The 24,887-nt window shown below is 43.4% G+C and overlaps 1 protein-coding gene across 11 annotated transcripts in view; it reads left to right on the top strand.

Annotated features, from left to right (window-relative positions):
- LDB2 (LIM domain binding 2) overlaps window positions 1–24,887 on the top strand; it is a 307,652-nt gene that overhangs the window by 214,071 nt on the left and 68,694 nt on the right. For all 11 annotated transcript variants that reach the window (XM_061584223.1, XM_061584221.1, XM_061584222.1 and 8 more), the window contains 2 exons: window positions 8,490–8,662; window positions 23,751–23,873. In XM_061584223.1, coding sequence (XP_061440207.1) covers window positions 8,490–8,662; window positions 23,751–23,873 — 296 coding nt within the window. The remainder of the gene's footprint in view (window positions 1–8,489; window positions 8,663–23,750; window positions 23,874–24,887) is intronic.

Below are 24,887 nucleotides of genomic sequence, written 5' to 3'. Positions count from 1 at the left end.
AGAACAAGCGCCGTAGGAGCAGGGCCTTTCTGTAATTGACAACCGCTGTATTAGCAGAACGCTGTAAAGCGAAGCGCTGTAAAGCAGGGCCCTACTGTATACTAAACTAAGATAAAATATTCTATTTATATCTCCCTGCTTGTGCGGTGGAAATCTACTTGCACAGCAAGACTTTTGGTTTCTCATCTCCCCCAAGCACTCCCAACATCTGCTCCAGAAGATCCCCATTGGATGAGCCGATGCCAGCTCACACTTTATTGACCTCATCCATACTTTCCAAAATTTCACAATTGAAATTAGGGACATTTGCATATTTAGGGACACTCTTGCATATTCTAAAACCCCAATTCTTACATCAAAAATCACTGCCTCAGCAGCACTAGATGCATAACACATACACACTGCAGCCTTTATTTTCCTGTAACATGTCCTGCACCACATTCTAAAACAGGGTGTTTCTTTTTTGACAAACATGAAAGTACTTAATAGTATTAATCTCACAGTACATCTGGTTGTATTTATTACAGACAGCTGTTGTAATTTAAAGATATTCAGAAACAACTATTTAGGTAGGCAGATAGTTATGCCGGTAGTGTGTGTATATGTGGAAGGGATGCTAGTCCTCTCTACTGCAAGTGTGTGCATGTTTGTGTTTTTTAAAAAGGCATTCCAGAGGAATGATTTTATTTGTTTTGTTAATGATAAAACCAGCAATATGGTTCCACCAAAACAATATATATGGATATGAAATGCCTGATGTACATAGACCTAATCCCTAAGATGAGTAAAGGACGTTTTACACTATATAAGATGATTCTATTTTAGGGTTGTCAGGTCTCCGGTTTTCGCCTGGAGACTCCGGTTTTTGGGGGTCCTCTCCAGGTGAATCACCCCAGTCTCTGGACTCTTAGCTTTTATTTTAAAAAAAAAGTTTCCAGGTGGTCTGGTTCAAGATATATACCCACCAAAATGTCACACACACACACACAACTTCTTTTAGAAGTCGGCTGCCCTAATCCCCACCCCTTCAGGTTTTCAGCCAATAAGTGAAGTCAGGGTTGTGATTGATGAGAGATTTGCTGACCTCCAGGCAATAGCTAGAACCCATTGCAAACACTGAAAAGAGCTTCCTTTTCCTGCTTGTCTGCACATCAGAAGTTGAGTGAGTGTCAGCTGCAACAATTTTGCCGTTCTACAATAATATACTAGAATATCTAGAACTGAAGATCACTGCAAGATCTTGGTAGGCATACACAGCAAATAATTTCAGTTGTTATGATTCTAATAAAAGTTATGATCATAAAAGTTTACATGCAGGGTTTTTTAATTACTTACAAAAATAGCATATTATACATTTTATCTTTCAAATAATTTTTGAACAAAAATTTGAAAAAGTGTATATGCTGCAGCATATGATCCCATTACAATGTGTTATACTTTTCTAATTATAAGGAGCAGGGCCGGCTCCAAAGGGTGACCAGGTCCACTCCTCCAGCGCGATCAGCTCCAGCGCAGGAGTCTGATCATGCCAGAAGAGGAGATCAGCTGTAGCTCTCTACAGCTGATCTTCCCCTCCTCCGGTGAGATCAGCTGGAGAGTGGGGAGCTCCAGTCCCCCCCCAGCTAATTGCTCCGCTGGCGCTGTATTAGCGGAATGCCAAAAAGCAGGGCACCGAGAAGGGGGCCCCTACTGTATGTTGTAAATCTTTCTCCCTCCAATCCTTTTTTTTAAGCAGTTAGGCCGGGCTTACTTAGAATTATTATCACAATTAGAATGTATTACCTGCACTTCACCCAAAGGTCGCTGCTTTTATTTGGTAGGAAACTAATACTGATTTTTTTAATGATTTCTGGAATGACTAACTGGTTTTGACAATAAACTAGTATATAGAGTGTAGGTATTTTTACATTTCCTGTGTGTGTGTGTGTGTGTGTGTGTGTGTGTGTGTGTGTGTGTGTGTGTGTGTGTGTGTGTGTGTGTGTGATCTTTCCAGCAGCCCTGTGAGGTACGGTTGGAAACCAAGGCAGCTCACAACAAGAAATAAATCAATTTAAAATCCAGTAACCATAAAACAAGTATAAAACAGTTGCAAAACAGCTTAAAATGGCATGATTCTGAATTTTGGGTTGTGTGAATGACTTTCCTTATCACTTGAGGTTGCAGTCCTGTGCAAGCTTCCCTCTTTGAGTAAGCACCATTGAATACATTGGGACTTGCTTATAACTAAACATGCATAGGATTGCACTATAAATATCTTTACAGGTTGTGTAAATAATAAACATCTTTGACATTCATGCTTATATAATACTATATCTTGATATAATACGAGGCGCTGCAGGCTTAGAGGAAGGCAATGGTAAACTATCTTACCATGAAAACCCTATGAATATATCCAAAAGATTCACAGGGTCGCCATAAGTCGTAATCAGATGGTCTTGGGTCCCCTCTGTTGTGTTCACATTGAGGAGCGGATTAGGCTGAGAGATAGTGAATAGCCCATGGTCACCAAGTGAACTTTGTAGCTGATTTCCATTTTAAAAAATTAATTTAAATGATTTATATGCAGGCAAAGTTTATGAAGTAATGCAGATCCACACAATACATTTAAAGCACATCCAACTTGCATTTAAAGCACATGACTTTTCTCATAGAATCCTGGAAAGTGTAGTTTCCTCCTCACATTTACAGTTCCCACCACCCTTAACAAACTACAGTTCCCATGATTCTGTGGTGGGATTCATGTGCTTCCAATCTATGCTGTATGTGCTTTAAATGCATGTTGTGGATCTGCCCAATGTATGATGTACATTCATCAGTGAATTGAAAAGAACAATTTTAAAAGACGCTTTTTTAAAACGGGAAGGGCTATATAGCTCAGTGGGAGGGCACATATTTTGCATGCAAAGGTCCAAAATTCAATCTCTGGGAAAAAATATTGCCTGGAAGCCTGAAGAGCCAATGCTAGTCCATGTCATCAGTACTGAGCTAGATAGTACCAAATGGCCTGGATTGGTATAAGGCAGATTCCTTTGTTCATAAAAGAGGAAAGAGGCCCAAGGACCGTAGTGACTCTGAAATTTATTTATGTATCTTATTTACAACATTTATATACCGTTTTATTGCAAAAAAGAAACAAACCCTCAAAGTGGTTTACAGAGGGAATTAAAACAATAAAATTATTGGCAAAAATAGTTAAAAACAGGTATTTAAGAACATTCAAAATAATAAAACCAACAATGAGTTAATGACAGATAAAAAGCATAATAGCTTCTACATGCGGGTAGGCTTACCTAAACAAACATGTTTTTAGCAGATGTTGGAAAGAGTACAATGAAGGCACATGCCTAATGTTAATAAGCAGGCAGTTTCAAAGTGTAGGTGCTGGCACACTATTAATTGATTGATTGATTGATTGATTGATATCCCACCCTTCCTCCCAGGAGGAGCCTAAGGCGGCAAACAAAAGCACTTTAAAACATCATAAAAACAGACTTACCATCTGTATAGGGCTTTGTGCACCAAAACTAGAACCTTGAACTTAGCCCAGTAGCTAATAGGTAGCCACTGCAATTCTTTCAGCAGCAGGGTGACATGTTGGCGATACCCTGACCCAGTAAGCAGACTTGCCGCCACATTTTGCACCAGCTGCAGCTTACGGAACAACCTCAAGGGTATTCCCACAGAGAGCACACTACAGTAATCAGCCTGGAGGTTACCAGTGAATGGACAACAGCGTCAGGCTATCCCAGTCCAGAAACAGCCGCAGCTGTCTTACCAGCTGAAGCTGGTAAAAGTCACTCCTATCCATGGAGGTCACCTGGGCCTCTAACGACAAAGATGGATCCAGGAACACCCCCAGACAACGGACCTGCTCTTTCAGAGGAAGTACAACCCCATCCAAAGCAGGCAACTGACAACAGGCAATTATCCAAACTCAGGAACCACCAACCCACAGAGTTTCCGTCTTGCTAGGATTCAGACTCAGTTTATTGGCCCTCATCCAGCCCACCACCAAGTCTAGGCAGCGGTCGAGGGCTTGCATGGCCTCTCCAGATTCAGATGTTACAGAGAAATAGAGGTGGGTATCGTCAGCATACTATTGACACTGGCCAAGGGCTTCATAAAGATGTTAAACAGCATGGGGGACAAGATGGTACCCTGCAGCACTCCACAGCACAACTGTCAGGGGGCCGAAAGACAGTCACCCAATGCTATCCTCTGAGAGCGACTCTGGAGATAGGATTGGAACCACTGTAGAACAGTGCCTCCAATACCCATCTCACCAAGTCAGCCCAGAAGGATACCATGGTCAATGGTATTAAAAGCCACTGACAGATCAACTAAGAGTAACAGGGTCGCACTCCCCCTGTCTTCCCGATAAAGGTCATCCATTAGGGCGACCAAAGCCGATTCAGTCCCATAACCAGGCCTAAATCCAGACTGGAATGGGTTGAGATAATCTATTTCAACCAAAAGTACTTGCATTTGCTGCGCCATGACCCTCTCAATCACCTTCCCTAAGAAGGGGGGTATTTGCGACCGGTCAGTGATTGTCACAAACCGATGGATCCAGGGTGGGCTTTTTCAGGAGTGGTCAGATCACCACCTCGTTCAGGGTGGCTGGAACCACTCCTTCCCACAACAATGCATTGACCACAGCCTGGATCCACTCGGTCAAGCCCCTCAGCAAGCTTTAATAAGCCAAGAAGAGCAAGTGTCGTGAGGACATGTTGCTGGCCACATCATAGCAAGGACCTTGTCCACGTCATCAGGCTGCATCAACTGAAACCGTTCCCAAGATGTTGCAGCAGAAGTTGCACTGGACACCTCATTGGGGACTACAGTAGATATGGATGGGGCATCAAGACTGCTACAGAAGCGAGCAACTTTACCCTCAAAGTGCCTTGCAAACAATTCACAGTGGACCTCCGAAAGGTCTAAAACTCCATTTCCTGGAGATGATGTCAATAGAGCAAACAATTCACAGTGGGACTCTGATGGGTCGAAAACTCAGTTTCCTGGAGATGATGTCAACAGACCCCTGACAATACAGAAAAGCTTCACTACACGGCTACTTGAGGATGCAACGGTAGCAGAGAAGTGGGCCTTCGCCTCCCTCACTGCCGCACAGTAGGCACGGTTATGATGCTTTACTCATGCCCAATCACCCTCACAGTACGTCTTTCACCACTTGCGTTCTAGCTGTCATCCAGCCTGTTTCATTGCCCTTAGCTCACTGGTGTACCAAGGCGCAAACTGGGCTCCACAATGCCAGAGAGGACACTCAACAGTAACCGTGTCAAGAGCATGACATGCCTTACTTTTCCACAGTGTGACAAGGGCTTTACAGGGTCACCTGTTCTATCTACTGGGAACTCCACCAGGGCATTCAGGAATCCAGTGGATTCCATTAGTCACCAGGAATGAACCATCTTAATCTGTCCCCTGCAGGAGAGGATTGGAGCAGTAAATCTAAACTTCACCAGGAAGTGGTCTGACCATGACAATGGGGTGACATCCACCCCTCTCTCTCCAGACCACCCCTTCCTCCATCTGGAGCAAAAACCAAGTTGAGGGTGTGCCCTGCCCTATGTGTCTGGCCAGTGACAACTTGAGACAGCCTCATGGTCGTCATGGAGGCCATGAAGTCACGAGCCGGAACACTAGACGCAGCCTCAGCATGGACATTGAAATCACCCAGCACTATCATTCTGGGCTCCTCCAATACCACAGCTGAGACTGCCTCCACCAGCTCAGTCAGAGAAGCTGCTGGCAGCAGGGTGGATGGTACACCAGCAGCAACCCTAGTTTTTGTCTCCTTGGCACCAGGTGCAGGCCCTCACAGCCAGCTCCAAGACAGAGTGGTTTCCTGTGACAGAGATGGAAGTTCTGTAGACCACAGCAACTCCTTCCCCCTGTCCCTGCAGCCCGTGTTATGCTGCAGCGAGTATCCATGTGGGCAAAGCTGGGTCAGATCAGCTCCTCCCAGCTCACCCACTGAGGTGGCCATGAGAGGAGTGGGAGCGAGGAACAAGGCGTAGATAGCCTTGCCCTTGTTTTCTATGGTAGTTCACCACCTCCCCATGGCTATACTTCCCATACCATACAGTTATGGGTTCTGCTTCTTAACTGAATACTTATCTGAGCAGCTTTCTTTGTTTAATTCTAAAGTTTTTCTTATAGTTGTTAAGAAGTGAAACTTGAAGGGGACTTTGGGTTCAGAGGTTGGAATGTGAAATATCACCACAAGATAAATCATTCCCTGTATATGAAGCATGTTATGGGATTACGCCAAAACCACTCATTGTTCCTCTGGAATTATGGAATTATTGTATAATTCTTTTCTGGAAAACAAAAAATGTTAATAAAAATTATTCCCCAAAAAAGACATTCCAAAATTCTCCACTGATAACAAAACAAGACAGTAATTTTACAATAGACAATAACATAAAATAGGAATTCTCTGCAGAAAAGAGAGACAAATGAATACTAGCAAGAAAAAAGTCATGCGGCTAAGTAAATCATTTAAATAAATTAGAAAATTTCAGAGTCATGTACCCATTTTGTCCAGTTTATGTAGGGAAGCAGGATTCACTCTTCCAGATTAGTGATGACAGATATGCATTGCCTGACAAATATGCTTCTTTCTAAGCCCAGCTCACCATCTAATCTTTTATTCCAACTCAAATAGATTCATTCACTATGTGAGAGGATCATGTTATTTAGCTAATCTCTCTGTGAGGATAGTATTGGTGAAGAGGTGTCTTTACTGACTTCAGTCTTCATCCTGAAAAGATTCTGCTATTCCTTCTATGCTATTTTCATTTCACACAAAATAAAGATTTTCTATCCAAAATATAAAAGGACTGAAGGAGTATTTTAACTATCTAATATCACTCAGTAAAAATATTAATTATTGTAAATGCTAATCAGTTCTTTAAAAATGTAGTTTACTACTTATGCTCCTCACTTTATTTTAAGAATAACACGCCTCAGTCACTGTATGGCCGCCCTGGACTTCTGGATACCTGATCTGCTCCAAGGCCACAGATCCTCCTTCTATAGCTGACATTTCCTTACCTATTCAGTAATAGACAGTTCGGAAGCTACAACTAGTGCAAAATGCGGCGGCCAGATTGCTGACAAGGACCAAGCGGTCCGAGCATATAACACCTGTTCTGGCCAGCTTGCACTGGTTGCCAATATGTTTCCGGGCTAGATTCAAAGTGTTGGTATTAACCTATAAAGCCTTATACGGTGCGGGACCACGATACCTTGCGGAACGCCTCTTCCGATATGAACCGGCCCGTGCACTACGTTCTGCTACGAAGGCCCTCCTCCGGGTTCCAACTCACAGGGAGGCCCGGAGGGTGATGACAAGATCTAGGGCCTTCTCAGTGGTGGCCCCCGAACTATGGAACAGTCTCCCTGAGGAAGTACGCCTGGCGCCGACTCTGCTTTCCTTCCGGCGCCAGGTCAAAACCTTCCTATTCTCTGAAGCATTTTAAGTTACATTGATCTAATTTTAATAATGTTTATTGTATTGTTGATTGTATTTTAATATTATTTTGTTATTCATTGTATTTTTATACTATTTTATGTTCACCGCCCAGAGAGCTATCGCTAGTCGGGCGGTATATAAATTTAATAAATAAATAATAAATAAATAATAATAATATTGCTACTGCCGTTACTAGGTGCTTGGCCACCTTTAGGGATGCCAGTATTTGAAATTTAAAAAACCGTGATAGACCTGTGTGGGGCCCAAGTCACAGCCTGAAGGTCTGGACTATTCTGTTCCATTTCAAACAGCTTTACTTGTTTTCATAACTGTTTTATTTATTTTTAGAACTGTATATTGTTGTAACCTGCCCAGGGACCTTATGGTGAAGGGCAGGTAAAACATCAAATAAACAAAGGAAGGAAGGAAGGAAGAAGGAAGGAAGGTAGATCTGGGCTGGAAACAGGGCAGAGGCCAGCAATTTTGAGTAGGTCCAGAGTTGAAACCCAGTGATTTGGGGTACTTCCAAGGGTGGAGCTGAGCAGCTTTTAGTGGATTTAGGGATGGAGCCTAGTAGGTTTAGATCCATTTCAATCTGGTTTCTGCTCTGGGTTTGGTTACCTCATGCTGGGAGAATTTTAGAGGCAGTCAACACTACTAATTCTTCTGGGCTTCACTGCAGCTTACAGTACCATCAGTTATGGTATTCCTTTGGATTAGTTGTCAAGTTATGAAACACTCCAGTTTTTTGTCACAGGTCTACACAAGAATCTTCAAACTATCTGAAAGATAGATTCCTTTTTTGGCATGATGTCTTAAAGAAAAAATAAACCAGATCGAAAGAACATTACAATTTATTTCTTATTTATTTCATTGAAATCTGGGTTCAGTTTGCTCTAATATTTCTGTTCTAGTAAATGAACAGCAGTAAATAACTGAATGTGTTCTCTCGTGGCCTTTGCTCATTTGCTTTGTATTTTCCCAACAGCAATTGGAAGGACCCTCATTCCTCGTTACTTTAGCACTGTCTTTGAAGGAGGTGTGACAGACCTGTATTACATCCTCAAGCACTCAAAGGAATCATACCACAACTCCTCCATCACGGTGGACTGTGATCAATGCACCATGGTTACTCAACATGGAAAACCAATGTTTACAAAGGTAATAGGAAATATTAATCTGAAGCATGCGTTGTTAGGTTTTCAGTGTTCTTTTCAGATTATATCAAAGTGTAATAGCTATTGTAGTGTTTTTCCCCTGTGTATGGTGGAAGTGATTCCAGATTGTTTAAACCTTAATTTGTGTTAAAAAAAAATAAAATTAAATGTATCACAAAACACAACTGAAACTGAAATTCTGGTAAAAATTACCCCAAAAAACTCTTGAAAATTCTCAGCATTGTACACTAGTTCAGTTCTGATTCATTGTTTATAACCATAGGTCACCAAAGTATAAAGAGAAAAGAAACATTATATAACTGTCGGAAGGCAGAGCTGGGGTCCCAATCCCGGGGAGCTGGATCCCGGAGAGTTGGGAGAAGAGTATTCGGATGGATGGCAGAGGGAAGGGGGAGGAATTTCCCCCCTTTGGAGCGAAGACGAAACAGAGGAACTGCCAGTGATAAGGTCGCTTAGCAACGGGGAGCCTGAGCCCTCCCTGGACATTCTCACGCCTCCCCCTCTTTCAGGCTCAGAGCAAGAGGGGGAAGAGGGAGGGCTGCTCACAGCCGAAAAGCGGGGAGGCAGTTTACCATCAGCCCCTCCCCTATCCCCCATCCTGGAATCGGAAACTTCAGAAGAGGAGGGGGTGATGCTTCCCCCCTCACCGCGCACACGCAGACAGCTGAAAAGACAGGAGAGAAGGGGGGGAAGGCGGGCAGTACCTGAGGGGCAGTTAAGGAGGAGCGAAAGATTGCGCGCCCGTTTGGCCCCTTCTTAAAGAACAGGCGGGAAGAAGTCCCTTGCTCTGTCAACTTTCTCCCAATGCCGCAGGACCTGTATCCCTGTATTGCGTCATGAGAAAACGCAGTCTTTGTTTGGACATTACCCTAATAAAACACGAATTAACTACAGCCGTTGGTCTGGTTCCTGAGTCACATCCTGGGCCTGACAATAACGATTTAGAATGAGAAATAAAACAAATTTAATAATGCACAATTCAGTAAAAACCAACTTAATTAAAACCTGGCAGTCAACCAATGAATAAAAGAACTACTAAGTACAACTTAACCAATTATATAATACAGTTATATAATTCACATTTATCTCCATCCAGACATTTATAAATAAACAATATCTAGTTATTAACTTCAGATAAAATTCAATGTTCTAACAAATCTTTTTATTGCATGAATAGATTCTTGGTCATCAGTCACAAAGTGGGAGAAATCATGACTTTTTTTATATTTCAAAAGAAACATAGACTGTCTAGTATAGGCATGGTTCACTCATTTAGCAGACCAATGCTCCACCCTGTGTGGTGAAAGAGCAGCAACCCCCTCCTCCAATCCACTACACACATAACAGGTTAGCCTGGCACACCAAGTAGAGGCCCATTTATACAGATATCAGATTTGCATTATCCCCTTCCTCTTTTTTTAAGAGGAAGGAATCACATTAACTGGGTCTCTACCCATAAACATGCAATGCCCATCTCATGTTCATGTTGAGACTGGGGAAACCTGCCCCCTCTCATCTACAATGCAAATGAGATATCATGCCTGGTAGTTGTGTATCTGATCCATGGAGCTGTTGCTTTGGAGTAAAGGAACTACTCAGAAAAACCAGAAGCAAGGGAATATTCAGACTGAATACACTTTACTCTGAAGACAATATTTAAACTATTATGTATCTCTTTGAAAACCATTTCAATGGGATGCGCTGATACCCTTTATATGGCAGAAGTCATTTTCCCAAGAAGTCTCATTTTCCTGAGAATTCTTATCTTCAGAACCATCCATTTGGCTCTCGCTGTCTGTAAGAACCACTAGTTACAAGTAGGAGCTGTACAACATGTGATCCACTAAGCTAATTGCAGTTCACCACCAACTGTGGTGGCCCATCAGGGACATCTTACTTTGCCACCTGCCTGGGATTGCAAAAATGCAGAAGCAACTGCCAGGTTACAATCCATGGCTGGTGGATTGAGCTCCACTTGGTGGGTCACAAGTTATGCAGTTCTAATCTAACTAAGAGCAGCTTTCAAAAATTTCAAAATAATTCTGTCTGTTCACAGCCAAGAACTTTTTATTATATAGGTTTTAGCAATGTTTATTTTATTTTATTTGTTTTTGCTACTGAGCATGGGGAAAGTGATCTGGATGTGGGGAGTTTTACAACACTCCCTTTGTCATGGACAGACCACTGCTTGCTGAAGTTTAGACTTTCAGTAACCTCTTCCCTCTGCAAGGGTGGGGGACTTATTAAAATGGTCCGCCCCCGGAGACTAATGGATCCTGAAGGTTTTCAAAGGGCTCTGGGGGATTTTCCGGCTGATAGGACTGGCGCTCCTGCTGAAGCCCTGGTCGCTCTGTGGAATACGGAGATGACCCGGGCTGTAAACACGATCGCTCCTGCACGCCCTCTCCTGTGTAGAGCTCATACAGCTCCATGGTATACTCCGGAGCTGAGAGCGATGAAGCAAGATAGGAGGAGGCTTGAGCGGAAATGGAGACGAACTCCCGATGGATACAATTATGCGCTGGTTAGTGCTTCGACTAAGCTCTATGTAGGAGCAGTGAAGGCAGCTAAAAAACATCATTTTGCTGCCACTATTAAATCATCTCTTTGCCGCCCAGCGGAGCTCTTTTGAGTTGTCCGGGGGCTTCTCCATTCAAGCCCTCCAGACACGGTGGAATCATCGGAGGCCCGCTGTAATCAGTTTGCCGATCACTTCCAGAATAAGATCTCATGTATCCGCCAGGACCTAGATTCTCAAGTTATAGCAGTAGATCCTAGTGAGATGTCCGGAGCACAGTCTTGTCCTGTTTTGTTGGATGAGCTTCAGTTGGTTCAACTCGAGGACGTGGACAAGGTGCTTGGACAGGTACGTGCAACCACTTCGGTACTGGATCCTTGCCCCTCCTGGCTGATAAAAACTAGTAGGAATGGAACAGGTAGCTGGGCCAAGGAAGTGATAAATGCCTCTTTACGAGAGGGAGTGGTCCCGGGCTGTCTGAAAGAGGCAGTGGTGAGACCACTCCTGAAAAAGCTTTCCTTGGACCCAGACAATTTTAACAGCTACAGGCCAGTGGCGAATGTTCCATTCCTGGGCAAGGTCTTGGAACGGGTGGTTGCTGGCCAGCTCCAGGCGCTATTGGATGAAACCGATTATCTAGATACATTTCAATTGGGTTTTAGGCCCGGTTTTGGCACTGAGACAGCCTTGGTCGCCCTGTACGATGACCTATGTCGGGAAAGAGACAGAGGGAGTGTAACTCTGTTGATTCTCCTTGATCTCTCAGCGGCTTTTGATACCATCGACCATGGTATCCTTCTGGAGAGGCTCGCGGAGTTGGGAGTTGGAGGTACTGCTTGGCAGTGGTTCCGCTCCTACTTGGCGGGTCGTCTCCAGAAGGTAGTGCTTGGGGAACATTGCTCGACACCGCGGGCTCTCCAATATGGGGTCCCGCAGGGGTCAGTTTTGTCCCCCCTGCTTTTTAATATCTACATGAAGCCGTTGGGAGAGGTCATCAGGAGTTTTGGAGTGCGTTGTCATCAGTATGCTGATGACACGCAGCTCTACTTCTCCTTTTCATCTTCTTCAGGTGAGGCTGTCGATTTGCTGAACCGTTGCCTGGCCTCGACAATGGACTGGATGAGAGTTAACAAACTGAAGCTCAATCCAGACAAGACTGAGATGCTGTTGGTGGACGGGTTCTCTGATCAGATGGTGGATATATACCCTGTCCTGGACGGGGTTACACTCCCCCTAAAGGACCGGGTTCGTAGTCTGGGAGTCTTTTTAGACTCTTCCCTCTCACTTGAGGCTCAAGTAGCCTCGGTGGTTAGGAATGAGTTTTACCAACTTCGGTTGGTAGCCCAGCTACGTCCCTATTTGAGTAAAGAGGACCTTACATCAGTGGTACATGCTCTGGTAACCTCACGTTTGGACTACTGTAATGCGCTTTACGTAGGGCTACCTTTGAAGACAGTTCGGAAGCTACGGCCAGATTGCTGACAAGGACCAAGCGGTCCGAGCATATAACACCTGTTCTGGCCAGCTTGCACTGGTTGCCAATATGTTTCCGGGCTAGATTCAAAGTGTTGGTATTAACCTATAAAGCCTTATACGGTGCGGGACCACGATACCTTGCGGAACGCCTCTTCCGATATGAACCGGCCCGTGCACTACGTTCTGCTACGAAGGCCCTCCTCCGGGTTCCAACTCACAGGGAGGCCCGGAGGGTGATGACAAGATCTAGGGCCTTCTCAGTGGTGGCTCCCGAACTATGGAACAGTCTCCCTGAGGAAGTACGCCTGGCGCCGACTCTGCTCTCCTTCCGGCGCCAGGTCAAAACCTTCCTATTCTCTGAAGCATTTTAAGTTATACTGATTTAATTTTAAAAATGTTTACTGTGTTGGATTGTTGCTTGTATTTTAGTATTGTTTTGTTATTTATTGTATTTTTATGTTTTATGTTCACCGCCCAGAGAGCTATTGCTAGTCGGGCGGTATATAAATTTAATAAATAAATAAATAAATAAATAAATAAATTTTATATATTGTTTTCTGTGGGATCAAAATAAGCACCAAATAAATAAGATAATACAGTAGGGCTCCATTCATACGGCAGGTTAGGTTCCAGACCCCCGCCGAAAAGAAAAACCACGGAAAAGCGGATCAGCTGTAGCACAGGGGTCTGAAACCTAACCCACTGATTGCGCCGGAGGAGAAGATCAGCTGTAGGGCGCTACAGCTGATCTTCCCCTCCTCCGGCGCGAACAGCTGGAGTGCCGGAGTCTGATCGTCCCCAAGGAGGAGAAGATCAGCTGGAGCATGCTACAGCTGACCTTCCCTTCCTCTGGCGAGATCAGCTGGAGTGTGGGGAGCTCCAGCCCCCCTCCAGCTGATCGCCCTGCTGGCACCGTATTAGTGGAACACCAAAAAACGGGGCACCGAGAAGCGGGGCCCTACTGTACAATAATTAACATGTGTAGCATGGGTCAGCATATTGTCTTTTCTTTAGGAAATAACTACTCAAGTGATAGAAGCAAAATTAAATTGGACTTTTGGTCAACAAAAATATATCTTTGCAATCCAGAGTGTTTAGGAAATTGCAGTGGTTGATCACAACTAGGAATGTGCCATAACTTTTCCCATGGGGAACGGCATCATGTTAGATGTCATAGTATTTATGAAAGCAAGATGAGCCACTGTTTCAACTGGGAATAGGTGAGAAATTCGCTAAAATCAAACTTGGCATCAGACTTCCTGATTGTCCACAGGTTTACTATCTTTGCAGATCAATCCTGAATGCTGTGAGTTTCCCAGGCTTTTCCCAACCCTAGATCTTTAAAAAAAACAAATGCATGGAACTTTGCTTTGCTAATGTTAAACTGATGAGACTGCCTCTTTGAAACTGACGGAACTATGCCTTTGCTTTGCAGCTTGTCTTTGCTTTGCTTAGCCTGATGTTTGTTTGCTCAGACGTTGCCTTTTCTTTGACAACAATATAATTATTGGGGGAGGGGAAATTACATTGGTAAAGGTAAAGGGTAGTGGCTAAATAACTAACCCAAAATGAATCCACTTGCCAGTTCAGTGGAATTTAATCGAACAGGCACCAACAAGTGGATCTCATCTCTAGTTTCAACTTGAGTAAGTGTAATTTTTTTTCATTCCCCCTGTGCAAAGCACAGCCCCAGTGATGAAAGATTAGGTGTCACTGCAGTGTCCTCCTGCTCCTTGAAATGAATACAAGCTGCCTAGTGCTGCCTTTCTAGAGCAATCCAAATTCTTACCAGCTAGGATGGAGCCAGGCAATGGCACTTTAAACAAGCAACTGCAACTGGCTTTAAAAAGAAGCATCACTTCAACAGCTGTGCTGAATTTTCATACTGTAGCATTTTCAATGTGAGCACTTTTGGGAGAGTATGAAAAGCCCACTATTAAACCCAAACCTAGTTCTTGGCTTGATTTGTGACCCCAAAACACTGCTGATTCAGCACCCTTTGAAAGGATTTATGTCTTCTTAGCTATGTAATTCCAGTTTATAGATCATGCAAGCCATATTCTCATGCTCCTCTTGAAATGTGGAGGGCAGCAGGATCATGCCAACTGCTTCTACCCCCAACCACTACAAAAAGGCAAGAGAGTGCCACACACACACATATACAGCTATACATGCAGTGGAAGCTGGTGGTTCCGATGGCAGTGGAGCAGTCAAGATGCTCCTGGAAAGTACATGGATAGGGACTATTCTCACTTTCGTGAAAATACTCCAAAACTGGAGGCAGAGACTGTGCACATGCAAAGGCAGACACTATCCCACTCCCTTCCATGCATTCAGGGTAGTGATGGTGTCATAGCACCACATATGAAGGCTCCTGGAAAGCAATTGCCAAATGAGGATTACTTCCCCATATCCACTCATCTCTAATTGCTTTCCACAGTGTGCACAACACTTCTTTTGTCTCACTGTCATTTCTTGTTAAAAGGGTTCATAGGCTTCTGAAACAATTTTTTAAAACCCTGTATAGCCTGTTTACCAAAAGCAATAGTAAGATGAATGTCCACAACATGAAGTGTCTTCCCTGCCTTCAGCTTTAAAAACCATACTCTCTCTCCATCTTTTCCTGACTAACACATTTGAAGGGGTGATAGAAATTGATTAATTTAAGGTTAGCAATTCTTTTGTTTCCTTGTTGTTGTTGTTGTTATGTGCCTTCAAGTCGATTATGACTTATGGCGACCCTGTGAATCAGTGACCTCCAAGAGCATCTGTCATGAACCACCCTGTCCAGATCTTGTAAGTTCAGGTCTGTGGCTTCCTTGATGGAATCAGTCCATCTCGTTTGGCCTTCCTCTTTTTCTACTCCCTTCTGTTTTTCCCAGCATTATTGTCTTTTCTAGTGAATCATGTCTTCTCATGATGTGTCCAAAGTATAATAACCTCAGTTTCATCATTTTAGCTTCTAGTGACAGTTCTGGTTTCCTTATAGCTTCACAAAAATACACTTTATAGTGATCAGCATTGTTAAAATTGTAATAACAGCCTATGAGCATGGCTGAAATATACTCTTCTCTCCTGTGCATTTGCTTCAGCAGTGTTATCTCACTCTTAGATAACACTAAATATCAATTTATGTTCCTTTACCTTATAAAAAGTAAAGAAACATGTTACTATTGTGTATTTATACAAACCATATATCAAATTAGGATTTTTTTGCAGATACGAGAAACTCTCAGCAATAAAAACTGAAGGTCAGGGGAGAATTTATTACTTTGTAAAATTTAAAATTTGTGCAATAAAAATAAGCTAAAATGATGTTATTCTCCCCCCCCCCGCCCCGCATGGTATAAGCTGCAGAATATTTGACAATTAACTAAGAAAGGGAAGGGGTTAAAAAGCTACTGGTTAGTTTGAGAAATGTTATTTTATAGTTTTTTTCTTTTTCTCTCTCTCTGGCCTAGTCTAGAATTGCCACGTGATCTCCTGAATGCCTGCCAGGCTCTTTCTTGTTGATCCTCCAGAGACCATCTGTGCTGGGGGCATTGATTAGAGTGTGTCTGCCGGGATTACATCTTTTCTGTTGCCATGCCAACTAATCAGCTGATTTTGGTTACCACAGAAACAAAATGTCAGCGCTCACAGTACGGTAACATGAATTCAGCACAACAGAAAATGTTTTCTTAATTGGAGACCTTTTCATTTTGGATTTTATAGGAAAGGCAGCTTTGGGGGCAGGGAAGGAGGCCAGCTTCAAATAAGATTTTATCTTAATTGATTAGAAAGAAATAGTTTGGTTTTTCTATAAATCAGAAAGTTAAATATCTTTATATAGCATGTTTGTTAGCTATTGTGATCTGTGGGTATCTGTGGTCTCTTTAAAAATGGTCTTACTTGAAATCATACATACGGGCATGATCCATGGATTTTTAAGCTAGAGCTGCCACAAGCCAGAGCCTGTGTGTCCTTTAAATCGGCCAGCATGGCCATTTTGTGGCTTTATGCAAAAGAGAAATGCTGCTTCTTACACAAGGCAAAGTATCCAACATTAGCCAATTCCCCCTTACCTAATGCAGCTCTCTGTGCAATATCCCATACTATTCCAGAGGTCTCTCAACCCTCAGGGGGCACACGGGGCTGCAGTGGGTAGGGGGATCAGGAAAGAATGAGTGTCCTAACATAACCTCTATCTAACTGATTCACATAGTCTGATAATTGCCAGTTTTAAGCAGCTAACATAATTCCTAGCAAAAACAATGGAAGTAAATTAAATAAAGTAAATTTAAATATTTGATGTGAAACCACATAAGATACACTTGGTCGGCTTAATTGTCTCCTATATCCTGTTTCTCACATTGGCCAGCCAGAGGTTCCCAAAACGCCCATGAACAGGGTATGCAGGCAACATACTCTAGATCTTATTTTTGCTACCGGACATGGGGATGGTGATCTGGATGTGGGGAGTTTTACATCTCTCCCTTTGTCATGGATAGATCACCGCTTGCTGAAGTTTAGACTTACCGCGGCTTTTCCCCTCCGCAAGGGTGGGGGACCTATTAAATTGGTCCGCCCCCAGAGACTAATGAATCCTGAAGGTTTTCAAAGGGCTCTGGGGGAGTTTCCGGCTGATAAGACTGGCGCTCCTGTCGAAGCCCTGGTTGAACTGTGGAATACAGAGATGACCCAGGCTGTTGACACGATTGCTCCTGCACGCCCTCTCCTGTGTAGAGCTCATACAGCTCCATGGTGCACTCCGGAGCTGAGAGCGATGAAACAGGATAGGAGGCGGCTTGAGCGGAGGTGGAGGCGAACTCCTGACGGATGTAATTATGCACTGGTGAGTGCCTCTACTAACCTGTATTTAGGAGCGGTGAGGCTGGCGAAAAAACAATACTTTGCTGCCACTATTAAGTCATCTCTTTGCCGCCCAGCGGAGCTTTTTAGAGTTGTCCGAGGGCTACTTCATTCTGGCCCTGAGGACATGATAGTGCAATCGGTAGCCCGCTGTAATTAATTTGCTGGGCACTTCCAGAATAAGATCTTATGCATCCGCCGGGACTTGGACTCCCAGTTTACAGCAGTTGATCCTAATGAGGTGTCCGGAGCACAGTCTTGTCATGTTTTATTGGATGAGTTTCAGTTGGCTCAGCTCAAGGACGTGGACAAGGTACTTGGACAGGTGCGTGCAACCACTTCTGCACTAGATCCTTGCCCCTCCTGGCTAATAAAAACTAGCAGGGATGGAACAGCTGGCTGGGCCAGGGAAGTGATAAACGCCTCTTTACGAGAGGGAGTGGTCCCTAGCTGTCTGAAAAAGGCAGTAGTGAGACCACTTCTGAAAAAACCTTCCTTGGACCCAGAAGACCTTAATAGCTACAGACCAGTAGCGAATGTTCCATTCCTGGGCAAGATCTTGGAGCGAGTGGTTGCTGCCCAGCTCCAGGCGCTATTGGATGAAACCGATTATCTAGATCCATTTCAATCAGGTTTTAGGCCCGGTTTTAGCACCGAGACAGCCTTGGTCGCCCTGTACGATGACTTATGTCGGGAGAGGGATGGAGGGAGTGTAACTCTGTTGATTCTCCTGATCTCTCAGCGGCTTTTGAAAGCATTGACCATGGTATCCTTCTGGAGAGGCTCATGGAGTTGGGAGTTGGGGGCACTGCTTGGCAGTGGTTCCGCTCCTACCTGGCGGGTCATCTCCAGAAGGTAGTGCTTGGGGAACATTGCTCGACACCGTAGACTCTCCAATGTGGAGTCCCGCAGGGGTCAGTTCTGTCCCCCATGCTTTTTAACATCTACATGAAGCTGCTGAGTGCGGTCATCAGGAGTTTTGGAATGCGCTGCCACCAGTACGCTGATGACATGCAGCTCTATTTCTCCTTTTCATCTTCTTCAGCTGAGGCTGTCAATGTGCTGAACCGTTGCCTGGCTGCGATAATGGACTGGATGAGAGCTAATAAACTGAGGCTAAATCCAGACAAGACTGAGATGCTGTTGGTGGGTGATTTCTCTGATCAAATGGTGGATATGCACCCTGTTCTGGATGGGGTTACACTCCCCCTGAAGGAGCGGGTTCATAGTCTGGGAGTACTCTTAGATCCTTCCCTGTCACTCGAGGCTCAAGTAGCCTCGGTGGCACAGAATGCGTTCTACCAACTTCGGTTGGTAGCCCAGTTACGTCCCTATCTGGACAGGGAGGACCTCACCTCAGTTGTCCATGCTCTGGTAACCTCTCGATTGGATTACTGCAATGCGCTCTACGTAGGGCTGCCTTTGAAGACGGTTCGGAAACTACAGCTTGTGCAAAACGCGGCGGCCAGGCTGATAACGAGGACCAGGCGGTCCGAACATATAACACCTGTTCTGGCCCGCTTGCACTGGCTACCTATATGTTTCCGGGCCAGATTCAAAGTGTTGGTTTTAACCTATAAAGCCTTATACGGCGCGGGACCACAATACCTCCTGGAACGCCTCTCCCGATATGAACCTGCCCGTACACTACGTTCAACATCGAAGGCCCTCCTCCGAGTTCCGACTCATAGAGAGGCTCGGAGGATGGTTACAAGAACTAGGGCCTTCTCAGTGGTGGCCCCCGAATTGTGGAATAGTCTTCCCGTTGAGGTGCGCTTGGCGCCAACATTGCTATCTTTTCGGCGCCAAGTTAAAACCTTTCTCTTTGCTCAGGCATTTTAGTTTAATATGTTCAAATTGGTTTTAGATTTGTGGATTTTTATATATATGTTTTTGTACCGATTTATGTGATTTTATTGTATATACTTTCTGTTGTACACCGCCCAGAGAGCTATGCTAGTGGGGCGGTATAAAAATTTAACAAATAAAAATAAAAATAAATAAACAGCCCTTTCTCACTTTTATCCATCAGGAAAGGTATAGTCAAAGGTATAGTCATGCCTCTAAGCCTGCAGTCATGGCATATAGCAGTTGATAGACCTGTCCTCCATGGATTTGTCTAATGTAAAGCCACCATATCTTGTGGCATCCATAAGTTAATTATGCACAATATGAAGAAGTATTTTTATCTGTTCAATTATCTGTTGAATCCACCACCATAAATTTCAGTGTGATCCTGACTTCTAGAGCTATGAAGGTTAGTCAAAGTGCAGATCTTTTGCCCAGTGTACATTTATTTATTTATTATTATTTGATCTATATCCCGCCCTTCCTCGCAGCAGGAGCCCATCACTTTACACTAGTTACATTGGACTTCATTTATTTTATCCTCTTCTCCCTGTTCTTTTAACCAGTTACCAATCCAAAAGAGGATGTGTCTTCTTATACTATAACTATTTAGGAGCCTTGGAAATGGACTTCTTGAAAGTCGAAGTCGATGTCTTCTAGATCAGTCCCATCTACATTTTTCTTGACATGCTCAGAGAACTTCAAAGGGTTGCTGAGTCAGGACTTCCTTTGGAAAAAGCCATGCTTACTCCCCTTTGCAGAAACCATGCTGATACTTCCAATCCGATGTACTTTAAAGTGCTTAGCGAATCCAGGAGTTACAACTGATCTTGTGTATTGTTTGTTATAGAAATTTGTATATGCAGAGATCGTCAGCAGTGTGAGATGTGTATGTGCCAGTGTGTGTATTTACCTAAGTAGCAGGCTTCTACCCTGCATTGAGATCACTGAGTCTCAAGACTTAGTAAAATAAGAAAAGCTACTTTATTTATAGAAATACATAGTAGATAGGAAAGGCATACCTAGTTCTAACTAACTAAGTTGGAGGCGCAGTGCCCAGACATGGGTATTGCCCTCATGGCTCAGGAAAGAGAGCAAAGACAAAGATGTCTGGTCTCTCCTCGGACAGTTGAAAAAGAGAACAAAGGAAGGAGGGGCAGATAAGCTTCCCTGAACATATCAGTTTACAACAGAAGGTACAGAAGTTAGGTACAGAACAGCACAGGTAAAGGTAGGCAAGCCTAGCCAGCTGGAGGACTTTAACTCTATCTTCCTTCTGGAATACAAACAAAAGAACCCAAACAAGAGTTGCTCTTGCCCCACTTCCAGCAGTGTTCTCATACAAACTATTAGTCAAATCAACAACAAAAAAGGAATCCAAAGTGCTTAGATTTGAGGCACTGTAATTGTGTGTTGCTATTGCACTAAATACCTTGTCTAGCATCATGCTTTCCAGAAGCAGATGTGAGCAGATCCCCAAGAACAATCATTTCTTATCTTTATGTAATTATATTCCTTAAGGAATATAATTTAAGATCTTTCAGGTCTTTAAGATCAGTAGATCAAAACCATCCATAAGTTGACCAGAGGCAAAATTGTATAGGGTTAGTTACCTTCAATAGCTGACAAAAAGTGGGAATTTCAGCAAGTGTGGCTTTTTTTTCACCCTGAGCTCTGGCAGAACATTTTGGCTGCAAAATTCTCTCTTAAAGATATGGGAGCCCTGTGGTCCTTAGTGTTTGGTGATGCTAGCTATCGCTGTCGAGTTTCCCCTGACACTCAAGGGGCAGAGAGCCTGGGAACTAAGGGGTGGTAATGCATAGACAGAAACTAATGGAGCCTAATGAACATGGGTTTTGGGATAATTCTATTTAGGCTGGTACTTAATTGTATTTTAATTTGGTGTGTTGGATGCCTTATAAATCTAACATGCCTGGTGATTTTGGGATGGGTGATTTTATCAGTTAAATAAAGTAAAAATATTTATTGTTATTTATTTGTTTGTTTGTTTCTATCCCACCCTCCCAGAAGGAGCCAAGGGTGGCAAAGTAGGAATAATATCATTCTTAGAATAAAGCACTAGAGGAGAATTCCCTTTTGAACGAGCAAAAGAAAAGCTATTGGAAAGATCTGAAGCCAAGCGAACATTAGTTTGGCCATCAAGATCTGTCAGTGGAAGAACACTGTCTCCTGTCCAAGGAGAATGCTTTTATCCTTCAAAAGTAGCCATAGTGAGCAGGTATTTGCTCATGGGTGCAGCTCAGAGAATTACAGCTTCCTACTTTTACAAATGTTTTTTTTTAAAAAATCCATTTCTAGAAGCCTGCAGACTTGGCAGGATTTTATTTTTTAAAATGAGTATGTGAAACTTCAGCCTACCTCATCTCTCTGATTCCTGGACATGTATGGTTCCCTCTATGACAGTTTTTTTTCCCCTCCTTGATCTCGCCTGTCTTCCTTATCCCTCTGGACCTCACCCACTCCCAGTTCCCAGCCCTTTTATTTCTTATGTCAATGCATCCCTTAGCTGGTTGTCTTCCCAGGCCCCATCCTAGGCCCATGCTGCTGCTTTCCCCCACCCGCCATATGGCATTCTGCCTATCCTGACCTGTAGCACCTATGGAGCTTATCCAATGGTAGCCAAAAAAACCCTTCTACTTGCCCCACTGTGCTGTTAGGGCAACTTATTACCAGAGACTTCACCAGCATCATTGCTACAACAGATTATTATTATTATTTCCCCTGCCTTTCCAATAACAGCCAGATAGGTTTATGCTAATTAAGAAGATTGTGTTTTTTAAATATTGTCACAAATAACAAGGAAGCAGCTGTAAGATCTGTTATTCCTAACCTACCAAAACAGGTCCCAGAGTTTGTCTGATATCCAAAGGGAAGAGAGGTCCAAAGACTACCTTTGGTCATGTCCTCCTCTGATGTGACTGTTGTCCCCTTCCTATTCTGTATGTTCCTGGTCAATAGGTAGTTCTGCTATAGAGCCACTAAGAGAGTGCAGGGTGGAGAGCCAAAATGTGCCATCAGTCCTTTGCTACAGCCTCTGGTCCCTCCAGGCTCTTTCTTCATTCCTCATTAGCTCCAGGATTCTTCCATCATACAATATTCCTAGCTGTGGGCCTCTGGCCTATAAAAGGATTATCGATCATGTTATGAATTCTTCTGTGGCTCAGATTGTAATATAAGAGAAGACGTCAGGGGCTCCAAAATGCTCCCTTTTTATAAGCATTGTGAGTTCCTAAAGCTCATAGGCGAGCCAAAGTCTGGAGAGGTTTGTATACAATTATACATACAAATCAGGCAACCAGAAATGTTTAGAATAAAGAAGCTATAGGAAATCAGTTCTCAATATTTCCAAAAGTTGAGAAGTAGTTGCTGTGGAATCCATTATACTTGCCACAGAGGAATTATATTTGGACATTGGGGGGAGGTGGGGTCAAACCCAAAAAGAACAAAAAGAATTGAAAAACAGAAAGCAAGAAATTGAGACTGGGTGGGATAAAAATAATTGTGTGAAATTGGATAAAAGTGAGAAGAATAATGCCTGCTGAATGTGATTATATCAGAGCAAACTAAACAGCCAGTTGGAACAAATAGAACTTTTATAGACCAGTCTACTGCATAGGATTACTTAATATCTATTACATAAATAATACAGGGTCGTTGGTTCAGCAGCTAGATATTATATTTGTACAACTTCAGCTCTTAAATTGAAAGGTGAACAGAGCAATCCAAATTTCTGGACGGGAGTTGTGGAGAGGCAAATCCATCACCACTTCTGAAGCCCTACCACTCATGCCTGCCAGGGCTGAAGGTGGGGTGAAGATTTTGTATATTGTTTGTTGGGCAAGCTCCAGGCTGGTGCAGCTGAGGGGTCCAAGGGCCCAGCTGGGGATCCATGTCCTGAAACGACCCCATATTGGGGCTTTCTGCTAGCTACCACCAGTGGCAAAGCCAGTGGGAGCTGTCCTCCCACCATGGTTGTGATTCTCCTCTCCAACAGCAGAGAGGGAGCTACACATCATCCTACACACACACTCACCATCACCATTGGAGTGGGGGGTTAGAATTGTGCCCTTTGTGCCATTAATTAGCATCAGCAGTTTTCAAGGGAAACAAAAAGTGTGATAAATAAGATTTAGATTGCACAGAAATATAAAATCTGTAGCCTGATCAACTGCTGCCTATTAAATTGTTTTCCTGAATTCTTTTTTTCTGGAGGGGATACAATTGCCCCAATAAAGCTGAATAACAAAGTATGTTGGCATGTACAGTATTTTGTTTGCTTAGAACTGGCTTTTGTTTTGTTTCTTCTAGTTTTATAAAGAAGTTTATTTTCCTTCTTTTTATTTATTTTTCCTTCTAGGTATGCACAGAAGGACGTCTTATCTTGGAATTTACATTTGATGACCTTATGAGGATAAAAACCTGGCACTTTACAATTAGACAATACAGAGAGTTAGTCCCTCGGAGTATTTTAGCCATGCATGTAAGTAATTGGCCAGAATTGGGGTTTTTTTTTAACTTTCAGAAAATGTTGACTATAACTATCCAAACCCACAATTTGCTGCCTCAGCCAGTTTCACACATCATAAACTAGGGTGATATGCTGGTGTCTTATGGGGATTACCTCAGCTTTGTTCAAGGGTACACGGGTGCAAATGTGAAGACCAGTGTCTCCCAAACATCAGCTGAGACACACTGTCTTTCTGAATTAAATTTGGAAGCACACATAATTCTTATACCCACAAAAGTTATTTTTAGAGAGTATGAGAGTAAAGAATATTCCACCTTCAATAATTATTTATTAGACTTGTTAGTCACTTGTTACACAGAGGTCAGGAATTTCTGCACGAGTTACTGTTTGGGGCAGAGAAGCAGTGGGTAGAGCCCTCTGTGACTGGCTACTCTGACTGCACAAGAACCTTGTATCATTTCATTTATTTCTCATGGCACACTAAAAGTTTTCTCATGGCACAGTAGTTTGTCTCAGCATACAGTTTGGGAATTTCTAGTCGAGTCTATCTAGGCCTATGAGGTCTATGTGAGTTGGCTCTAAGGCAGGAGTGGGCTACCTTTATTCTGTTGAGGGCCACATTCCCTCAGGAGTAATCTGTCAAGGGCCATATGCCAGTGCTAGCTGGGGCCAGAGCTAATGTTGGGCGGAACCAGGGATAAGTGGATTAGTCCAGAATAAAGACCACCCTGCGCTTCAATCTGTGTCGTGGCTACCTCTGAGTAAAATTCCCAATCCTATGCAGGTCTGCTCATATATTAGTCCCATTGGGTTTGATGGGGTTACTCTCAAATATATATACGGTTGTTTTTAGCACAACAGACCAGTACCACTATTGTTCTCAAAAGCAAGTGAAAGTAAATGCTTTTTTGCTATAGTGTGCTATACCCACACAATCTGGAGAGTCAAGAAAGGGGAAGGAATGAACATGAAGGAAGGATCACTGATGAGATGAAGGAACGAACCAACTTCAGAAAGCACTGGGAG

This window comes from Rhineura floridana, chromosome 9 (assembly GCF_030035675.1).
Source record: "Rhineura floridana isolate rRhiFlo1 chromosome 9, rRhiFlo1.hap2, whole genome shotgun sequence".
NCBI classification, from domain to species: domain Eukaryota; kingdom Metazoa; phylum Chordata; class Lepidosauria; order Squamata; family Rhineuridae; genus Rhineura; species Rhineura floridana.
Note: the sequence above shows the minus strand (reverse complement) of the source record. Positions and strands in the feature narration are given on the sequence as shown.